The sequence below is a fragment of the Trematomus bernacchii genome, unplaced genomic scaffold, assembly GCF_902827165.1.
Source record: "Trematomus bernacchii unplaced genomic scaffold, fTreBer1.1, whole genome shotgun sequence".
Lineage (NCBI taxonomy): Eukaryota > Metazoa > Chordata > Actinopteri > Perciformes > Nototheniidae > Trematomus > Trematomus bernacchii.
In genome coordinates this window covers 3,500,867-3,515,209 of record NW_022987588.1, presented here as the reverse complement: position 1 = coordinate 3,515,209, position 14,343 = coordinate 3,500,867, and the positions used below count along the sequence as shown (strand labels likewise).

The 14,343-nt window shown below is 43.2% G+C and overlaps 1 protein-coding gene across 2 annotated transcripts; it reads left to right on the top strand.

The window, feature by feature from the left end:
* Nucleotides 1-4,991: 4,991 nt before the first annotated feature.
* LOC117481263 (solute carrier family 22 member 4-like) lies at nt 4,992-13,203 on the top strand. Of its 2 annotated transcripts, XM_034128889.1 has the most exons (12): nt 4,992-5,380; nt 6,005-6,211; nt 7,423-7,526; nt 7,873-8,027; nt 8,143-8,314; nt 8,731-8,857; nt 8,939-9,039; nt 9,373-9,587; nt 11,036-11,218; nt 12,139-12,274; nt 12,735-12,883; nt 12,919-13,203. In XM_034128889.1, exons 1-11 carry the CDS (start codon nt 5,171-5,173, stop codon nt 12,835-12,837), a joined length of 1,713 nt encoding a protein of 570 aa, XP_033984780.1. In that variant the 5' UTR covers nt 4,992-5,170; the 3' UTR covers nt 12,838-12,883; nt 12,919-13,203. The 2 variants fall into 2 exon arrangements, with proteins under 2 accessions (XP_033984780.1, XP_033984781.1); XM_034128890.1 differs by having other exon boundaries at nt 5,171-5,380; nt 12,735-13,203.
* Nucleotides 13,204-14,343: the final 1,140 nt, after the last annotated feature.

Here is a 14,343-nt window from a genome sequence, read left to right as displayed (position 1 = left end):
GGTCTCCAGGCGACGAGTCGGAGGGGAACGAAGAACCCCCGCTCCTGGTCTGCTCCTCCGAGAGAGCCTCCGAGAGAGCCTCCGAGGAAGCAGAGCCGAAAGTGACTTTTTGGGGGGGGATGTGCGGGAGTACATTTTGAATAAAATGTTGAAAATTCCAACAGTGTGTCTGTAGCAGCTGTTTCTCACATTTCCCCCACACTAGTCAGGCCGGCTGTTGTTAATCTGTCGGTTAACAGACAGCAAGATTCGCTGCATAAACCAGCTGTTTGTAACCTGTCGGTTAACAGACAGCTGGACTCGCCGTTTGAGCAGGCTGCCTCTGACCTGTCGGTTAGCAGGCGGCAGGGCTCGCTGCACAAGCCAGCTGTATATAACCAGGCGGTTATTAGACAGCGGGGCTTGACGTGTAAACCTGTTGCCTCTGGCCTGTCGGTTAGCAGGCAGCACGGTTTTTCCTCTGTCCCATGTGTGCCTACTTCACACGGTCGTAATGAGCCTAGGGCTGTTATTACGCGCTGTGTGAATAGCACTGCACACACCTCCGCTCATTCCTCAGGCCGGGGTGAGATGCAGTGTGTGGAGACCCCGTCGCAGCCCTTTCGGGCGGGGCCCCCCTTTCGGGCGGGGCCCCCCTTGGGTTGCTTCACGAGCAACAGCGGCAAGGGCTCTGGCATGGCTCGTCACCATGACTACCACAGCACAACAAGAACAGGTTTGCCCGCTCTCGGAGCATTGCTCAGAGTGGCGGCGGATATGTTTGATGGACAGATGGATGAGCAGGCTGATCAGCAGAGGGTACTCTCTGCAATTCGCCTCCCCCCCCCCCGCAGTTCAATGGGATTCAGGAAACACTCCTGTCATCCCAAGAACAGTGTCTTGCGCTCCAGGAGGAGCTGCAGGAACTCCTGGTAAAAAGTGCGATTTCCAGGGTTCCTCAAGGGGAAGAAAATCGGGGGTTTACTCCCGTTATTTTCTTATCCCAAAAAAGACCGGGGGAATGAGACCCATCCTCGATCTGTCAGCATTCAACAGGGTGATAATGAAAAGACCTTTTCATATGCTGACAATCAAACAGGTGCTGGAATACGTTCACCAGGGGGACTGGTTTACGTCAATAGACCTGAAGGATGCCTACTTCCACATAACCATAATCCCGAAACACAGGAAATTCCTGCGTTTTTCATTTCAGGGAATTTCGTACCAGTTCAATCGACTGCCGTTCGGATACTCCCTGGCTCCTCGCACTTTTTCAAAGTGTGTGGAGACGGCTCTGGAGCCGCTACACAGAGGAGGGATGAGGGTGTTATTTTATCTGGACGACCTGCTGTTGCTGGCTCGCTCCAAGGAGGAGGCTGCTTTACAGACGGTACAGCTTGTATCTCATCTGTCAAGCCTGGGTTTCATTGTCAACTGGAAGAAGAGCTGTCCTCTTCCCTCCCCGGTTATCGTTTATCTGGGAGTGGAATTGAACTCAGCCCTCATGAGAGCGCGACTCTCACAGCAGAGAGTGGAGAAAGTGACAGCTCTCCTCCGACACGTCACACCTCGCAGGGTGGGTGACAGCCCTCTCCGTGATGCAGCTGTTGGGCATGATGTCAGCTGGTCACGTGGTGATCCCTCTGGGACTCCTTCACATGAGGAGACTCCAGAGGTGGTTTATTCGCCTGCACATCGACCCCGTGAGGCAGAAGAGACGCATGGTGTACATTCCCCCTTCCGTGGGTTCGGATTTAGCCTATTGGAAAAATCTCCACGTCCTGTCAGTGGGGGTTCCCCTGGGCAGAGTGACGTCACACACAGCGGTGTTCACAGACGCTCTCTCCCAGGTGGAGGGAGCGATCAGCGGTCACCCATTATTGGGCCAAAGTTTGTGGGCATGGCCCCTGAACGGGAACATTTAGAGGGGATGGGCCTCTCTAAAAATGTTATCAGTACCATTCAGGGTTCAAGGGCGGCGTCCACCAGAGCATCCTACACAGCCAAATGGGCAGCGTTCCAGCGCTGGTGTGTAGGGAAAAGCCTGGACCCCGTTACGTGCCCCCTGCCTCACATGCTGTCGTTCCTCCAGACTTTACTAGACAGGAATTTGGCTTATAGCATGGTCAAAACGTACGCTGCTGCCATTTCATCTTGCCACGTAGGGTTTGGTGTCAGTACGGTGTTTAGTCACCCTCTGACAACACGCTTTCTACGGGGAGTACAGAGACTCAGACCGGTGTCACGCGCTTTGGCTCCTCAATGGGATTTGGCGTTGGTGTTACGCGCACTGAGTAAAGCTCCATTCGAACCTTTAAATCAGGTCCCCCTGAAGTTCTTGTCAGCCAAACTAGCTCTGCTCTTGGCCCTAACATCAGCTAAAATGGTGAGTGATTTGTCTGCTCTCTCTGTGGCTCCGTCATGCCTCCAGATCCAAGGAGATGGCAGCTCAGCTGTTTTGCGCCCTAACCCGGCTTTTATGCCAAAGGTTATCACAAGCTCTTTTAGATCGAGAGTGATAACTTTGGATGGTTTCTTCCCTCCTCCTCACTCATCGGAGGAAGAAGCCACATCTCATCTCCTCTGTCCCGTACGTGCGCTGTCATGCTATACTGCACGCACAGCCACGTTGCGTAGGTCCCAGCGCCTGTTTGTGCATCACAGAGAGCACTCAATAGGGCAGCCTCTGTCTGTACAGCGCCTGTCACACTGGTTGTGTGAGGCTGTGTCACAGGCGTATGTCTCCTCTGGGGTGGATCCCCCGGAAAACATCAAAGCGCACAGCATCAGAGGAATTTCAACCTCTACGGCTTTGCACGGAGGAATGACAGTGGAAGACATTTGCACTGCGGCATCTTGGTCTTCCCCCTGTTCTTTTATTCGTTTTTATTTGAGGGATGTCTCCCATTCCTCTCTTACTCATTCAGTACTCAGTGTCCTGTCAGATTGAGTAATGTCGGAGACTGAACGGTGTGCCCTCTCTCCTACCTGTCGGCACTGAGAGAGCTGCCCCTTTTTCCCCTCTTTTATCGTTTTAACAAGTGGGATTTTTGTATCTCTACTTTTTAAATGCTACATTTCCAGGGACTGTGATGCTCCTTTACGCATGGGTTATTAATTGAGTAGATGTGTTTTTGTACTTCTGGTAACGGACGGACCAGTGGGGCGTGGACTACATCCTGCTTCGCCCTTAACCCAATAGCGATAGCCTTAGAGGGCGAAGCCTTATACGAAATAGAACTGGGGTTACGTATTGTAACCCAGCTTCTATGAGTATAGGCGCAGCCCTCTAAGGTTCGGGCCCCACTGGCTCCGCGAATAGCTGAAGAAAAGCTGTTTGTGTGGGAGCAGATTGACGGGCATACTTCCTATTTATACGGAAGTGAGGCCGTAGGTGGGGCCCACGTCATAGGTGGGCGTGGATTAAGTCTGTCAGTGCTGCGCATGCGCAGTGGGATTACCCAATAGCGATAGCCTTAGAGGGCTGCGCCTATACTCATAGAAGCTGGGTTACAATACGTAACCCCAGTTCTGAATGAGAGATAAACCTCTTACATGTGAACGTTTTGCTGAAGAACCGTAACAGATATCAGTGAAATTTCAAAGCGTGAAGCATGTCAAGGAACTTGAGCATCTGAAGTGTACTTTTTGTGTACTTTCGGGTTAATAATGTGGCCTTTTTGGCAGATTAACTAATGGTGTGCGGCTGCTGTGGTGGGGAAATATGAGGCTGAACTTACAATGGGGTTTAATGGAGACATGTTGAAAGTTTTTGTCACTTCATGCCCTCAAGAGGCATTTTGTTTAATTCTTTTGCTTAATTCTTTTTTATTTTTCAAGCTACGAGATGTTTTCCTATGTTTCTCATGAACAATTATGTCTCAGGAATGTAGGGTTTGGGAATTATGGCAGGTTTAAGAAAATATGAAGGCAAAATGAAATCTGTCCTCCACTCTAGCTGTGACATCACGCACTCTAAAATCTGAAGAAGGCCTCTTTACCAAGGTCTGAACAATGTTTAATATCTCTAAAAGTATGAATCAGATTTAAATAGTCTATAAATACAAATATGTTGTATGATATCCTCTATTGTTTTATGTTGTTTTATGTTTCATGTGGAACCTAATTGCTGCAGGTCTCCCTTGAAAAAGAGATCTATGATCTCAAGGGACAATCTGGATAAATAAAGGTTTGAAATGAAATGAAATGAAAAGTTGTGTGAAAGTATGAAGGAACAGTTAGCAGTTGAAGTCGCATGAAGATTTTTCAAGTCTGAAGAGTTTCTCCATTGACTTCAATGTAAAACATTTGATGAATTATGGGATGTATCTCTGGAATTATGAAAGTTATGAATGAGAAAAGTAATAGCCATCGATTCCCGACCGAGCTGAACGTTTTGATGTTTGAACGGAGTTTCTGCGATGTGGAATGTGGGAGAAGAAGAGGTGCAGAATAACCCGGCGGAATAATAAAGAATTTCGTGCGTCGAATAACAGATAGTTGGAATGCTGTATCAGCATTCCAACTAAATAATAAGAACTTTAACTCTATTTTTGATGATAATCTGCAAAAGTCAAATTCATAAATAGAACATAGAAAAAATCTACGTATTTTTTTCAAAAGCACGTCACATAAGCTTCACGTTTACCCTTTAAAGGAGACACAGTGTTTCTTCCCAACCTGCTCTCTCTCTGTCTATTATCTGTAAACTGTGAGTTTTTTTCTAACATGAGGAGTTGCAACAAGTAGTTAGTATACTATGAGCTCAGACTTTGGGAGGAGGAGAAGGAGGAGGAAGAGGAGGAGGAGTTTTTGTTGTGTTGTCTGGAATAAATGAGGTTTAAAATCTTCAGAGAGATCCTGCAGAGAGAAGCTAACAACTGCCGAAACAGGAGTATAAGACGCCTTTTTGTATTAACATAGTCCAAATATTTTTACTTACTGTACTATTTATAGTTGGGAGATGCAGTCATTGTACTTGTAGTAACAGAGGATATTATATTTATGTTTTAATGATGCCCATTTATCTGTCATTTTGACACATATTGTAAAAGCAGTACTTTGGCAGTTGTGGCTATATATTGAAAAGTAGTTTTAAAACTATTGTATCTTCTTTGTGCATTTACAATCAGCGTGAATGTCAGTTACTCAAGTAGTTAGAGTCAAACAGAAAAGAGTATAAGTAAGGAAAATGCAGGACTACGAGGAGTCAGTGTCGTTCCTGGGGACTTGGGGCCCGTTCCAGAAAAGAGTCTTCCTCCTGCTCTGTCTCACCTCAATCCCAGGGGGATACCACCTCCTGTCCGTCGTCTTCCTGTTGGCCACGCCATCACACCACTGCCACATCCCTGCCCACAGCAACCTGAGCGAGGACTGGATCCTAGCCAGCATCCCAGTACAGGTCAGAAACAAGCCTGATCAAAATGATTCCGAAGATTTTTAATTAAGTAAAAAGAATGATGGATTCCATGTGATTTTCATTATTTAAATGTTACCATCTTTATTTAATCAATGGATTTATTATCTTTTAATGCAATTAGAACATTTTCTACAACCCAAAAGACATAAACTGATTAAACAAATTCCATTTAATACAAAGCTAGCTACTTTTTCTTTACTTAGAATGTTAGCATGCCGCTGCTTTGTTTTCAGGTTAAAGTTAAGTATTTTGAGTTGGTTGAATGTGTCTTGTTTGATGAATAAACTAACTTGTTAAAAAAATGAAGTTGTATCTATTTTATCAGTTCCACATGTTACCCTCTGCAGGACAGTAATAAATCATTTGTAGCTAAACTAATGACATTTTTTATCTAGTTGAATGCTGAGACACAACATTGCAGATTTCTGTGTACAAGCTAAGGATTTTCTAATATTTGGAAACGCAGTCCGCTAATTATTTACTATACAGCTTTGGGGCTGTGCTCCCTGTGCAGGTCAGAACCAGTCGGTTAAAACAGATCTGTTTGAGTGCAGCATACCTCCTGTTGTTGCAGCAAGTTAGACATAATGATTTCCTGGTCAGCAGGTGGCAGGAGGGCGGCCGGAGAGGAGCAGTTGTAGCCGGTATGAGCTGGACCTGGTGCAGAACCTGTCTGCGGTCGGAGGCAAACCTGCCCTGAACTGGATTAACCAGTCCAGTGCAGAAGTCCTCATGTCCAGCCTGAAGAGGGAGGGCTGTAAAGACGGATGGACCTACAGTACAGAGCACTACAAGTCTACTGTAGTCAGCGAGGTACTGAGTTACTGATGCTGTGGAATTTACACCAACACCACTTTCCTCCGTCTGTTTGTTAATGTTTAGACTTCGAAATTGTTATATGTGTATCCAGTCCAGTCAATTCTGTCTGTAAAACACTAATAGGTGACCTGTCTCATTGGCCTCGGATCATTGATTTGCCTCAGATGTCGAATTTCATGTTCATCAACACCTAAGAAAAGCAATATTTTCAAAGTCAGGTCCTTTGAAAAGCTTTCAGAGTTAACGGAATGTACATTTTAAGAACATCTAGCTAATGTTCGCAAGTGTGTAGAAGTAATGCAGTTTGTTATTACTTTTGTATTGGTCTTTAAGAGTGCTGGGACTGCCTGAGTTAGAACAGAACATTTAAAAAACAGAAATTAAAGGCAAGCAGGACATCAACAGCCATATGTGAGGCATAGGGATATCATTGGTGGGCAACTCATCATTTGCACAGGGAAGTAAAAGCTCAGCATGATGACAGTGAGGAGAAAAACCCAAATATTGACAAACTGATGAAACCAAAACCAAGTAAATTTGAGGCTGTTCAAACCAGCAGCGTGCTAAGGAGGAAACTTGAAAGCCTTCTGAAGAACCGAACACTGGAGGACCATCTCTCAGATTAGGGTTACCAAAGAGACACTTAAGGAGCCTAAAGTAGATGGGTGCTGATGGGCTGTGCTCAGAGATGCAAGACTTTTGAGGAAAACTGCCAGCATCTGAAAAGGTGGATGTTAGGAAACCTCCCTCTTAAGAGACTCACAGAGCAGTTCTGAGAGGATCAGAAATAGGGATTGTCTCTAAGAGTATCCTTCCTGAAGGATCACAATCTGTGAAGCTCAACACTGGAAGACCTTGCACCTTGCACCTTGGATGAAAGAGGAGAGGACTCAGAGGAAGAACTAGTTGAGAGAGAAGAGGGGTTCAGAAGCTTAGATCGAACTCTAAAGCTTAAGAGAGTCAGGACATACAGAAGATAATCAAAATAACCAGTACAGGAACAGAACAATTGAGCACAGATACAGTAGATGAGGTGGTTGTGACCAGCGGATCTCTTTAGTTTTTGTAGTATTTAGTAGTTTTTAAAAAAGTTTGTTGTATTATTCTGTGTTCTCCAAGTATTTCGGTGTTGATTCCTGCAGTTTTACTCCAGTTTATATTTACATTTCTGCTGCATATTTTCCACATGTCGCTTTGTCTTTCAGTTCAACCTGGTGTGCAGTGACCAGTGGAAACAGCCTCTGACCTCGCTTTTCTACTTCCTAGGAGGACTCTTTGGATGCTTCATCTCTGGACAGATCTCTGACCGGTACTTTGCACTTTCAATTCAAACAGTTACTGTATGCCGCTCCCCTCAGCTGATGCAGAGGTAGAACGTTTTGCCTAAGTTTAGCTATGTTTTGCTGTTAGCTAAGCTACCACTTTGAGCTATGCTATCTCTATCCACTCCATGAATAAGGAAGCAATGGCAAAACAAATTGAAGAAGTTTAAGAAGTTGAGTTAGCTGACCGTCCTGAAATCTAGAAACCTACAAATACATATCCATGCAAATTCAAAAACATGAAGCTTTCATAATTTGCCTTGAACTAAGACGACCATCGTGCTAGCAACCACCAATATATTTGTACTTTTGTCTCTGTTCTTTGTACTTTAGGTTTGGCAGGAAGCCTGTTCTGTTTGGTGCCATCTTCGTGCTGAGCCTCTTCAGCAGCGCTGTGGCCTTCGTGCCATCCTGGCCCGTCTTCATCGTGCTCTTCTTCATGCTGGGCATGGGTCAAATCACCAGCTTCATTGCTGCGTTTGTACTGGGTATGGCTTTTTCATTATTACTACACTGTGACTGCTGTCTGAAAAACTACAAAAGAAAAGTCCATTGTGGACAGGAATGTCATTGCCTGACTCATTTGAAACATTTCCTTCACAGGTTCAGAGCTCTTGATGGGTTCGACGAGAGTTATCTTCTGCAGCCTCTGCTTGCCTTGCGTCTACGTGATTGCTACGCTGCTGCTGCCTGTCACTGCCTACCTGGTGAGCAGCTGGAGACACCTGTCCCTGACCATGGCTGTGCCCGGCCTGGTCTGTCTCCCCTTCTGGTGGTAAGACCTCAGTTAACTATCAAGATATATTTACAGCTTGTGAACCATTTGATAAATCAGTTTTCAGGTAAACCATTTTTTAATATAAGTCTGACATTCGTCTGGGTCAAGTTGATGAAAGGGCAACTTAAAACCCAGTTCAAGCGTGGTTGTGCCCATACTAAGAAAACGTAACTTACTTAACTTAAAGCCAGGCCCAAGGCACAAGGTTAATGTCCTGTGTTTAGGAGCGTGATCATTTTTACCAAACTGTTCGTCATGCGCCATTGGTCAGATAATTTCTGACTTGGGTGGATGCCTTGATCTTTCCCACCATAGCTTGATAAAGTCTGTAAAACACACAGATGGATTACCCAGAGTGAACTTGGGTCCTTCTCCTATTTCTAACAAAACATTTTCATACATCTGTCCACCAGGCTGATTCCAGAGTCCCCTCGCTGGTTAGTATCTCATGGCCGTTTCCAGGAAGCAGAACTCCTGCTGAGGTCAGCGGCTCTCCATAACCGTGTTGAAGCTCCATATGTCATCTTTATCCCAGCCAACGTAAGAACCTCAAACCTCAGCTCTATTCTACTCAAAATTATCTATGATGGACATTGTACTGCAGTTTCTGACTCTCCTCAGGTTGAAAAAGAAACAAGTGAGAAGGTAGAGTCTACGAGCATCCTGGACCTGCTGAAGACAGCAAACATTCGAAATGTTACACTAATGCTGTGGATCATCTGGTAAGTAAAAGCCCTTTTACATTTCAAGAATTTAACCTGAAATTCCAGACCTTACTTACTGTGCTGCTAGCGATAGAAATAGCAAAGTGGACTGGTTCGCCCATCCAGAAACAAGATGCAGTTTACACATAATGTACTGTGTTATTATCGCTTGACAAACCAGGACAATTCTTACATTACATTTTAGCTCCACCACCACACCTACAGCTTTAACAGTGTGCTGTTTGCTCTGTCCACACATGTCATATTGTTGCTGTAATCTTACTGCTGTGATCAAGACTTCAGCCTCTAGGGGGTGTGAACACTGAAGTCTTGTTTTCTTGTTGTTTGCAGGTTTTCTTTAAATGTTAGCTTTTTCGGAATCTCCTTCAACATGTCTTCTCTCTATGGCAACCCCTTCCTGAACTATTTCCTGCTAACGGCTGTAGAGCTCCCAGCATACACTGCCAGCTGGCTGGTGGTACGCACTCTTCCTCGCCGTCTGTCCTGTATCAGCTTCACCCTGCTCGGGGCGCTAGCTCTGCTTCTCATTCAGATCACTCTGGACAGTGAGTAGGACCAGCACAAGCTAGCTAAACTCCTACACTGCTGATGAAAAAAACATGTTTACATTCAGTGTTTACATTCAGTGTTACTCACCAAAACGCTTTTTCCTTTAGGTCTGACACATGTGTTAAAGTTCCCATGACATGCTTTTCCGGTTATTACCCGTCCCCTTGTGTGTTATGTAGCTTTTTCTGCATGTAAACGGTCTACAGTCATAAACCCTCAAAGTACACCCTGTAGCGAGTAAAACTCTAACACAGAAAATACCTGTCTATGCTGCCCCAGAACGCCTTGTTGGAGATTTTTCTATTTCCATTTTGTTCTTCCTGGTCATAGTGACGTAACGGTCATAGTGACGTAACGGCTCCACACACACACACACACACACACACACACACACACACACACACACACACACACACACACACACACACACACACACACACACACACACACACACACACACACTCACTCAGCCTTATCTTTTCTCAGCCGTGGTGCTGTGCGGATCTTCGCACACAAACACACTCACACTCACTCAGCCTTATCTTTTCTCAGCCACAGCTCTGCGGAGCTGTGAGTGTGTGTGTGTGTGCTCAGGCTGAGTTCCGCGGTGTCTCGCTGTCTCGCAGACCCCACGCAGCAGCCAGGAAACGACACCAGTAATCCAGCTCACACTGTCCGCTCCTCGAGCCTCAAAGGGCAGAGCAGCGAGCCCCACAATGTCCCGCCAACACGGCACCCAGACCCCACGCAGCTTTCTCATCTGTTTGTCATTACTGGTGTCATTTTCTGGTTGCTAACAAACGCCATTGTAACACATAAACACTGATGTTCCTCTGTAACGGTGGTTGACTAATCAGAACAGAGTGGGCGAGCTGACCAATCAGAGCACAGTGGGCTCATAGGGAGTGGGGGCCAGGAGCTCCAACAAGGCGTGTAGGACAGAGAGTGAATACACATACTATACAGAGATGCTGTATGAGAAAACCAATGTGATTTTTGAACATTGAACAATGTAAATCTATTATAGTAGACCTCAACAATGGAATTATGATCAGTAGAAATGGCCATGTCATGGGACCTTTAAATGTATTTAATTCCTCATAAAAAATGTGCAACGCCAATTCTTTAAGGTCTCTTAAATCAGAGTTGTTTACAAACCTGTTCACCAATCCTAGCATGTAACAATTACATGTAAGCAGGGTTTATTCTATTGCTTGAATTTTAGCTGGGTGGAATTTAAAAGGCTTTAAACAACACTATACAAAACATCCCTTTTATTTCAGCCCCATGCACACCACACATTTCAAGACAAACAACTCTTGATGGCCTGCTATGCCTAGTTATGGTATTATTGAGAAATAACTTTGAATTAACAGTCAATTGGTTCATATATACAATAACTTATTTTACCCTCATCAATAATGTACCGCCCTTTTCCCTGCAGGTAATCCAGCTATCACTCTGACCCTGGTGCTGCTGGGTAAATTTGGGATTCTGGCCGGCATCGCTGTGTTGTACATGTTCACTAGTGAGCTGTCTCCCACAGTCATCAGAAACACAGCCATGTCTTCTTCTGCCATGTTCTCCAGAGTGGGCTCCTCTGTTTCCCCATATCTGCTGCAGCTGGGTGAGACCTTCAACTACATACATCACATAGTAAAACTATACTTACTTTCAAAACCTCTAAAGAGCACCTTCGGGGGAGAGCATTGCAAAACTGGCCCCGGTAATGGTACAAATCTCAACCTGTCGTACAATGGACAGCTTCCCCCCCCATCTATGTATATACTCGCATTTTAGACTCTGTTACTAACTGTATATCTGTAGACTTGGTATGTCTTAAATGTCCGGTTAGGATGTATTAGAACGAAATCTAAAATGAAAATTGTAAATAAGCCATCTGTATGTAAAAAACCACCTGTATGTAAATTGTAAATAAGCCATCTGTATGTCAAATATGTCTTATATGTCTTAAATTATATGATGAATTGGAAATGGGGGACCCTGATGTAAACAAGACGAAAGTCTTTCTCTGGTCTGCATCCCCTTAACAATTGTATGTTTTGAGCTGTACTGTACTGTACCCAATATACAAGCTGTTAATAAACTTTTCAATCAATCAATCAATCACACTGTGGAGGTTATAGAGTATATTAGGGGTGTCCATGAATTTTCAACGAAAACACAAATGAATCTAAGGAGCCTGATCCTGCTTCCATTGTAAAAAGCAGCGGTGTTAATATGTGGTTATGAAATAAAGGATCATTAGATCTGGGCTACAGAGGTGCTGAATTTCTGATTTTACATAGACTCCATCTGTTAATAAATCAACATGTAGCGTAGTTACACTGCACTTTTGCCCTTGTGATGCTTTCTGTCCTGCCTCTTTTAAAGTGTTAGTTCTTCGTTTTTTCAGGTAACCTCAGTTAAATATGAATACATCTAAATTCTTTGGTTTTATCTGGTTGATTTTTTGTGATTTGGATAAAGTGACCCTTTAATGGGACAATGTATGAGCTCACTGATATGGTCTGGTTTTGTCTCCAGCTGTGTTCAATCAGTTCCTGCCGTGGATCATCGTGGGTTGTCTGTCGCTGCTCAGTGTTCTGGTCTGCTTCTTCCTGCCCGAGACTTTCAGACAGCCTCTGATCGACACCATTGAGCAGATGCCGCCCGTACAGCGGTCAGTCTGCACAGTCATTTCAGTCTTCATGTGTTTAACATTGGAAGAATGTAGTCTACAAATAGGATTATTGGTCTTTGAAATAAAGTGAAAGAAAATACACATCTACAAAGCAATATATCAGAAGACTCAGAATCAGAAAAGGTTTAATTGCCATAGGTGTGTTGGTTAGTTTTATTTAATACTTTTTGGGAAAATAAGCAGATAAGGCAGTAGGCCTACCAACACTGAGGGAAAAAACAATGCCAGCAGAGCTTTAATCTTTACAGCTTAGCCCACAACACATGATTAGAACATTAAAAGACTGGCTGTTTAAATGTATATATTTAAAAAATATATCCCAAAAATATAGGATGCAGGATCTACATGTATACTGTATATATTATATTAAAACATTAGCAGGATGAAAATCATTGTGTATATTCAGCCTGAATAATGCAGCTCTCCTCATGACTTCCAGGTTCCGATGGCCATGGGCCTCCACGCCTCCTCCAGAGGATGATGGGAAATTAGCTAAAGACCAGATTACTGCACCTGAGATCATCTGCACATCTCACCTATAAGACTCAAAACACACCAATGGATAAGATAACACACTACAGTTGACACGTAAACTGCAATTTACTTGAATTGCATACAGGGAGAGATTGCTGCAAAAATTAACAAAGGAGGAAACTGTTGAAAAGCTTTGTTGAAAATGTAGACTTGCAGAATGCTGGGTCGTTTTTTTCATTCAAATTAGCCTTAACTTTAAATGGACATGTAGATCTAGTTTACTGTGCACTTGACATGTATGTGGCAACTAGTCTAAGTTGAAAAAGATATACATTATAAACATGACTTTAAGGTGAAAGTTAATTTGATTGTACATTCTGTACAGATTCCAGAAGACAAGATGAATGCTGCTCCTGTGGCAGCAGCAGCAGCAGCAGCAGTAGCAAAGCCACTTTAAGAGATCCATAATTCATTATAAAACTTGAATTTTGTAATGTTTAATGTTTTTGTTTCTATCAGTACGATGAAGTTTGTGTATATATGTTATGCAATGAATACTCTAATAAACAAAGTAAAGTAAATCAACATCTCTATTTTTTTATGTTTTTAGGGGACTCTGTGTTTTCATATTCAAAGTTAATTGTTTTATTAGAAAATAAATCTGATCCTGAAAGTTTGGTTCTGCAGTTTCTGATTGCACCTGAACGCCTCAGCAGTCTGAACTGGACAGGGCGGGGCCTGTCTCGCGCTGGCTCCGCCCCGGATGTACAACTCCAGCTTCGTGAGCGTTCGTGAAGCCAGCAGTGTTCACCGGAAACGAGACAACTCGGCCTTCAAAATAAAAAATATACATTTTTAACCAAAAAAAGCGAAAATGGAGCGAAGGCTTTTGACAAAATAACATGGGCTCCTTAAGTTAATTTATACATAAAAAATTAACTGTAAATGTTGTGAAATGTTCAATAAGGTATATTACGTATGTTATTATTATTGAGGTAGGTTATTCAGATCATTTAGGGGAGGAGCTTGGGACTTATTTTATGGGACTTCCATTGCCCTTTCTACACTGTAGCTACTGTGCATATCACATTAAAGCCTTTGAATCTTTGATGTTTGGATACTCATATTAAGTGAAATATTGACAAAATAAGATTCCATTGTGCTGTATTAGTAGTCATTTATGGAAAGAGACTGAAATAGTCATAATATTAAAACATACAAATCATAATTTTAAGATTTTAATGCCAGTACACTTTGCTGCTGAAAAAAAATAATTTCCCAATTTGGGATCAATAAAGTATCTATCTATCTATCTATCTATCTATCTATCTATCTATCTATCTATCTATCTATCTATCTATCTATCTATCTATCTATCTATCTATCTATTTACCTATCTATAAACATTACAAATCATGGTAAGTATAAATGGGAACAAAATGATAGCCAATGTAAATGCAATTTAGCTTTGATATATATCTATAAATAACCTTTAATGAAACAGAAACAACTTGTTCCTGTCAGCAAAGCAAAAGTTAAGAAACCTTCAAGCTTTTATTTTGAATGTCCCTTGA

Bases quoted from the DNA above. Each gene is read 5' to 3' on its own strand.
- LOC117481263 (XM_034128889.1), top strand. From the start codon at position 5,171: ATGCAGGACTACGAGGAGTCAGTGTCGTTCCTGGGGACTTGGGGCCCG. The intron at 6,212-7,422 runs GTACTGAGTTAC...TTTGTCTTTCAG, and splicing joins AGTCTACTGTAGTCAGCGAG to TTCAACCTGGTGTGCAGTGA. The intron at 9,588-11,035 runs GTGAGTAGGACC...TTTTCCCTGCAG, and splicing joins CATTCAGATCACTCTGGACA to GTAATCCAGCTATCACTCTG.